The following is a 6,589-nucleotide window of genomic DNA, read 5'->3' on the forward strand; positions in this document are numbered from 1 at the left end:
GGTGGAGGGAATTGGAGTAGAAAGGGGATATCGATTACAAGAATTTCCATATAACCCCCTCTCTGGGGGATGGACAATAGAAAAGTAGGTGAAAGGAGATGTCAGATAGTGTAAGACATGACAAAATAATAATAATTTATAAATGATCAAGGGTTCAAGAGGGAGGGGGAAGCAGGGATGGAGGGGAAAAAATGAAGAGCTGATACCAAGGGCTCAAATAGAAAGTAAATGTTTTGAGAATGATGATGCCAACAAATGTACAAATGCGCTTGACACAATGGATGTATATATGGATTGTGACAAGAGCTGTATGAGCCTCTAATAAAATGATTTTTTAATAATAAAATTCCATTTAAAATGGGGGATAAAAGAACATCCAAGAAAATGATGATTTTTTTTAAAGACCTACAGTTTAGAAACCCACAGGGGAAAGTCTTCTCTGTCCTGTAGGGTTGCTATGAATTGGTGTTTGAATTTGGTGTTTGGTTTTTGTGAGGTTTTTTTTCTTTGAGGGTAGAATCTGTTGCCTTGTCTTCTTCTGCTTCAAGAGATTCTCTGCATTTCTTGGCCTGTAGGAAACTCACTCCGTCTTCAAAGCGCACCTCCTCCACCTGATGGCCACATCTCGCCTCTAACCCAGACCCTCCTGCCTCCCTCTCTAGGAAGTCTTGTGATGGTTCTGAGCCTACCCAGGTGGACCGTCCCATTTCAAGATCCCTCTTCAGTGCACAGGCCACTGTTCATTTCGACATAGAGTCTTTGGTCATTTTATTAATGAACTGGAGATGAAACCAGGGTAGCGTGTGTCCTACTCAAACCACAATGGCCTTCTCATAAAAGAAGAGAGGGGACACAGACAGGAAGAGGTGAAAATGACCGTGTGGCCACAGGGCTACCAGAGCCTGGGGAGACAGGAAGGGATCTTCCCCACAGCCTTCAAGGAGAATATGGTCTTCCCAAGAGCCCAATGTGTTCCCACTAATGCGGGCGAAACCTCAGAAAAAAATTGGAAAACCCCACGGTGCGCCACGCTCAGTAGACGCGGATCAGGAGAAAAACAGGAGACTTAACTCCTATAAAGTCTCAGGAGGCGAGAATGAGGCCACTCAGAGTTGGACTCGAGTAGATGAGAGTAGGTTTGTTTATGTTGTATAGTGGTGCTCTCTGGAGGTTTCATGTGCTGTGCTGTGCAATGGTGGGTTGTGATCTGATTTGAGGATCCGGAAGGGTAAATATTTCGTTTGTATTGTCTGAAGCAAATGAATAAAGTCACAGAACACCAAAAATAAACAAAGAAGAAGACTGTCGACAAGACGGACTGGCGGGCTGGAGGCACCAATGGACTTTGACAGAGTAAGAACAATGGTGAGTATGGGGCAGGGCCAGGCAGTGGTTCTTTCTGTTGTACCCACGGTCCCTATGAGTGGTACCCACTTAGAGCACCTAACAATAACAGGAAAGTCATATACCATGTCATGAAAGAAGTCCAAGGTTTCGGGGATTTAGGAGGTCAATATCGGGGGGGGGGAGGTGAGTCTGTGTGTGCATGTGTCTATGTGTGTGTGTGTGTGTGTGTCATGGGGGTGGGGGTGGGGTTTCCATGTCTGTGACTTCTCCATGCAGAAGGAGGGGGTCAGAAGGTCAGCTATTCAAAAAGGACATCATCTTAGAGCTACATGACCTGCGCTGTGAGGGCAAGGATGGACAGTGAAGACCTATGAAGGATAACCAGGGGGAAATAGTGTCAGGGGACCGCAGGCAGTGGACACCAAGGAAAGTTTTCCAAGGCTTCAAACCAGGGTCCCACAGGGAAGAATTTCCCGAGGGATGTATGTTTTATTTCTGCCTCTTTAGTGCCTAGCAATGAACCAAAAACCACTTGTTCTGCCCAAAAATACACACACCCAACTAGAAGGAGTAACAAGGCAAGGGTGAGCGGAAGGAGACACTTTATTGAGTTGGAGATTGGCTCGCCTCTGGGCTACACCAGGCTCACTGGATTTCCCCGGAACAAGGCTCGGCTCCGTGGCTCTGGTTGTGGTAGTCTGTGCCTATATCGCCCAGGGTGGACAGAAACTCGGAAAACTCAATCTTCTCATCCCGATTCTTATCCTTCTTCTCAAACAGGTTGGCCAAGTAATCCCTCTTTCTTTTCTCCTGCGGAAAGAAAAGGGTGCACACAAGCAAAAGCCTATCACTTGTGAGATTTGGGGTGGGAATGGCAGAAATGACTTGGGGGGTGGATGGCAGTTGTGGAGGATGTGACCTTGGCAGAGGAATAAATGAGAAGTGTGGTTACTCCATTCAGATCCCTCAACCCCAGAGCCCCAGATGGGAAGCAGGAGCATGCTGAGTACTTTCTGAAGAAGCCATACCAGTACTGGAGGCAGGGCCCTCCTCCCACCAGGCACCATCTGCATTCCTCTGAGGTCCAATTGCTATCTCTCTTCATGCCCACCCTGCAACATGAGTTCCGGGTTTCCTTTCCTTGGGGCACAGGTTTTTATAATTTTTACCGGGAAGTCCCACACACTCTACTGGAAACCCCTGTGTGAGAATAACGCTGGCCAAATGCAAAGTCCTATGTCCAAGTGTTCCGTGGTATGATTTCTATTGGGCTGCATCTTAAGGAAGTCCCACTGATCCCAGAGGAGCCAATGTAGGGAGGGAGACTCTGAGGCAGATGAAGGAGATAACTGTAGTCAAACCCAGCCCACGACAGCATTTCAAATCACACCACTCAGCTGGTCAGCCCTTTAGAGCCCTTTATATCTGTAACAGATTTGTCCGCTCACAAATCACTTCTCCTTTAGGACATCTTCCCCCTGGTCTGAATAATGGCACTCAGAAGACATTACAGTCACAGAGTATGTGCAACGTGCTCCAGTCACACGCTATGCAGCTGCAAGGAGTAGAAGGAGAGCCCAGGGAATCTCACTCTGCACTTGAGACTCCATTCACTATATCATCTTCTGTACTTGGGGTAGCCCTAGAATTTGTTGGGGTGTGGGGTACATGGACACCCGGGAAAGACAGCTGGGATGCACTGCTAGATTCAGGATCAGACAACCACAGGGGATCCAGGCTAAGGCCCAATACTGGGCATCCAGCCCCACTCACACAGTCACAGAGGAAGTTGGGAAAATTGTCCTTCATCATTTTCAGCAGGTCACGCTTATTGATGGTGTCATCCTGTCCAGTGTATTTGTGAAACAGGTCGATCATGCCCATGATGGACTTCTCAGCTTGGGTGTTGCTCATCTTTGCTTTCAATGAACTGCAGGGGAAAATACAATGACCTTCAATTCCTATGCCCAGGACAATATTTCTGAGTGAGATGGTGCGGAAGGGCTTGAGGAGCAAGGGCAGGTAGGCCTGAGAGGGAGCCAAAGGGATTTATAATTCTCTGTGTGTTGGAATGAATTATCTCCAAGAGTCAAGGGTGAGACCGGCTGTCCCAGTCCGTGACTGGGGAAGTGAGGAAGAGTGTGAGTGTGAGCAGAGAACACGGCCTATCAGAATGACGAGGAGGGGAGGGGAGGTTTCCTTGATCACCCCAGAAGTGAGAGACTATTAGCACAGTCCGTTGGTTTCATCTATTCCACAGGATACATGAACAGAACCCCACCCTCTTTAGGCTATTCAATGGAGAGAAGTGGGAAGCGGGGGTCCTTTGGGTTGTCAGCAATCCAAGACCATCAAGTGTTTGTTCTTCTCTAACCTCTGAACTGCAGGGCTTCACAATTTTTACATCAAGAGAAGGTCTTTATTTAAGAGCCCTGAAGCAAGACTTTCTTCCAACACTCAGAGGTCTAGCCTGGACTGAAACTCAAATCAGAAAAGGGCATCCCTGCAATTCTTCTCTCTCACTTTCTAAAGCATCCTCAAGACAACCTGGACTCAGCCATGAGGGCAGCTAATAACCACCCGCCATCACTGTCCCACATGGGAGAAAGCTTCAGCCTGGTCAACTGCTAAGAAGAATCACCCAGCTTGTGGCAGCCGTGTCCAAGGACAGGCACTGAGCCCTAGGCTAAAAAGGTCACTAGGGAATCATTGGACAGGAGGGCTGGAAGGTGGAGCTGTGTCTGACAAAGGCCTATTGAAGGTTGGTCCAAAATGGATCATGTAATAATGAGAGAGGGTCCCTATGATGGAGACGGGGAGAGCTTTCACTAGACTCATATGTGACCCTAACCCTTCTCCGTAGCTACGGAGCTTAAAAAATAAACAATTGCACCAATCTGCTCAGGTCTGACACGTTTCAGGAGTGACCCTATAGGGCAGGGGACAACTTCCCCTGTGGGGACAAGACTGTCATTCTTTATGGGAGGTGAAAGCCTCATTTTTCTCCCAGAGAGCAGCTCACCTGCTAGTTCTGAACTGTTCACCTCTGGTTACCTGTGCAATTTATAATCTAGTACACTACAGGACACCTGGACATGGACAGAGGGAGTGGGGATTCATGATCCTGGGGACTGGATGCAGGTGAATCCACAGAGGAAAGAAGGCAAAAAGAGGGAAGGATCCTGTCCTGCACTCCCACTGGAAATGTTTCCATCCAAACAACCACGAGTTCCCCTAGACGTAGAGAGCAAAGCCACAAGGAGCAATGAAAGACCGATGAGGACCCTTGGGCCCAAGTCAGCCTCCAACACTGCAGACTCTGAGCTAAAACCCAGGCTTTCCCCACAGCAGCTCTCCCAGCTCCTGCAGGACCAACAGCAAGAGGCTCTGGACAGCACTCCAGGGAAAGCTCAGAGGCAAGTGCAGACTTACCGGAGATTCAGATGATCCCGGAGAAAAAGATGAGGGAAGTTGTGTCTCTGGGCACAGAGCAGGCCCTATATAGGCTGAGCCTGGGTCTGTGGGGTTGGGAGCCCTGGGGCCCTGTGTGCTGTCTGCTTCCGGCAGCCCTGTCCATGCAAATGTGTAGACACTCCTCAGGGTGGTGACCCACATTTCCCATAAGCAATCAAGGCCACCAGTAAGTGCCCTTCCTAGGTGACCTCACCAAGGCCTTCTTCCTCCCAAAACCCAATAAGGGGTGGGGCTAAGTGGACCATGTCTTAACTGGGCTTTACATCCTAAGCCCACTGCCATCAAGTTGACTGTGATCCACAGTGACCCCATGACACACAGGAGAACTGCCCCTGTGCATTGCCGGGGTCGACAGTTGGATAAATGCATAAATAGAATGTAGACGCTTATGTATGAAAAGATTGACATGTCTGCTTCAAGACAAGAGATGTGCAATCATCACTACCGTCCATATGAAAACATTTCCTTTTTCTTCTCTCTGTTGTTAAGCCCCATGTCGCTCCATCCCCCTGTCATGCCCACAGGTAATTGTCCATCCAGTACATGCTCTACAGAGCTACCTATCCCGAATTTCACAGTCAGGAAATCATACAAAACCCAACAAACTGGAAGCAAAGAAATGAAAGCTAACACCGACTAGATTAAACGTAGAAAACTCTCCAGCCAAAAAAAGCAGAAAATGTTAAAACTGAAACAACTTTATAATGACCCAAAAGGAGATCAGAGGATGAGGTATTACATTCTAAACAAACTATCCTCTCCCATCATTGCCTTTACAGTACTCTCTGTGATCACGAGGCGATTCATATCCCTGGACTGTATTCACATGGGATTGACCACAGGCTTACATCATGTGTATATCTTTATGGAGCAGAAAGACGTTTCTGCTGACCATCCAGGAGTGACTGGTGCATTCAAACTGGTGACCTTGTGGTTATCACCCCAATGCATAATGCATTCTAAACAGGATGGTTATTAGCACCCTGCATGCAGCATATCGCTGGATACTAATTCACCCTCTGCTGCAGCAAGCCTGGACTCATAGTTCATAAACCAACCAGCTCTGCTGCTGCTGGAGAGCGTACAGACTGTGCCAGACATTCAGGTAGCCGCTGCACAGCCAATGCCTCATGATCCTTACCTCTGCAATGTCAGCACTGACACCCCTTCTTTCCAGGGAAGGCATGTTATTTAGGACACTCAGATTATGAACCTGGATCGAGCCTGGACTAAGCTTTGTGGAAACTCAAAGTTCAGGGAAGGGACCTCATTCGCAGGAGAGAGGAAGGACTCTGGGCTGAACAGAGTCACACCTCCTGCAGGGGACATGCATCCAGAACATAGGAGATCTTGCACTGACACCCCTACCCCAACACACACACACACGCCCACACACAGTTTTCCAGTTGCACCTTAACAAACCAGTGACAGATGCTTTCCTGAGGCATCTTCAATTCTTCCTCCTCCTCTATGCAAATCAGCTCGTGTCAGAGTGACAGAGATGACTGGGCTCTGACCCACACCATCTTCTGACACAAACTGATTTCCACACGGAAACAGGAGCCGAAACTCAGCGTAAGGAGACCTGGGGCTGCGGTGGACAGCCCTGAGGAGTCACTGACAGCTGTCACATTCCTGCACCCCTTCCTGAGTCCTCTCAGGACACAGACAGTTTCCAGCTTAGCCACTGAGCGGCCCCGAGGATTGCCTACAGAAGTGTCCTGAAGTCTCCCACAGATTCAGCCGATTCCCACATTCTTCCGTGTCC

General features: G+C 48.5%; 1 protein-coding gene across 1 annotated transcript; it reads right to left on the minus strand.

The window, feature by feature from the left end:
* Nucleotides 1-1,992: 1,992 nt before the first annotated feature.
* LOC142437080 (protein S100-A7-like) lies at nucleotides 1,993-3,261 on the minus strand. Its single transcript, XM_075540376.1, has 2 exons — nucleotides 3,121-3,261; nucleotides 1,993-2,157 (listed from the first exon to the last, which is right to left on the minus strand). The coding sequence occupies exons 1-2, from the start codon at nucleotides 3,259-3,261 to the stop codon at nucleotides 1,993-1,995; spliced, it is 306 nt and encodes a 101-aa protein (XP_075396491.1).
* Nucleotides 3,262-6,589: the final 3,328 nt, after the last annotated feature.

Source organism: Tenrec ecaudatus, chromosome 1, assembly GCF_050624435.1.
Source record: "Tenrec ecaudatus isolate mTenEca1 chromosome 1, mTenEca1.hap1, whole genome shotgun sequence".
NCBI classification, from domain to species: domain Eukaryota; kingdom Metazoa; phylum Chordata; class Mammalia; order Afrosoricida; family Tenrecidae; genus Tenrec; species Tenrec ecaudatus.

Excerpts from the sequence above, each read along its gene's own strand:
- LOC142437080 (XM_075540376.1), bottom strand. The coding sequence starts at position 3,261 with ATGAGCAACACCCAAGCTGAGAAGTCCATCATGGGCATGATCGACCTG. Across the intron at positions 2,158-3,120 it reads CCAACTTCCTCTGTGACTGT|GAGAAAAGAAAGAGGGATTA; the intron begins GTGAGTGGGGCT and ends TTCTTTCCGCAG.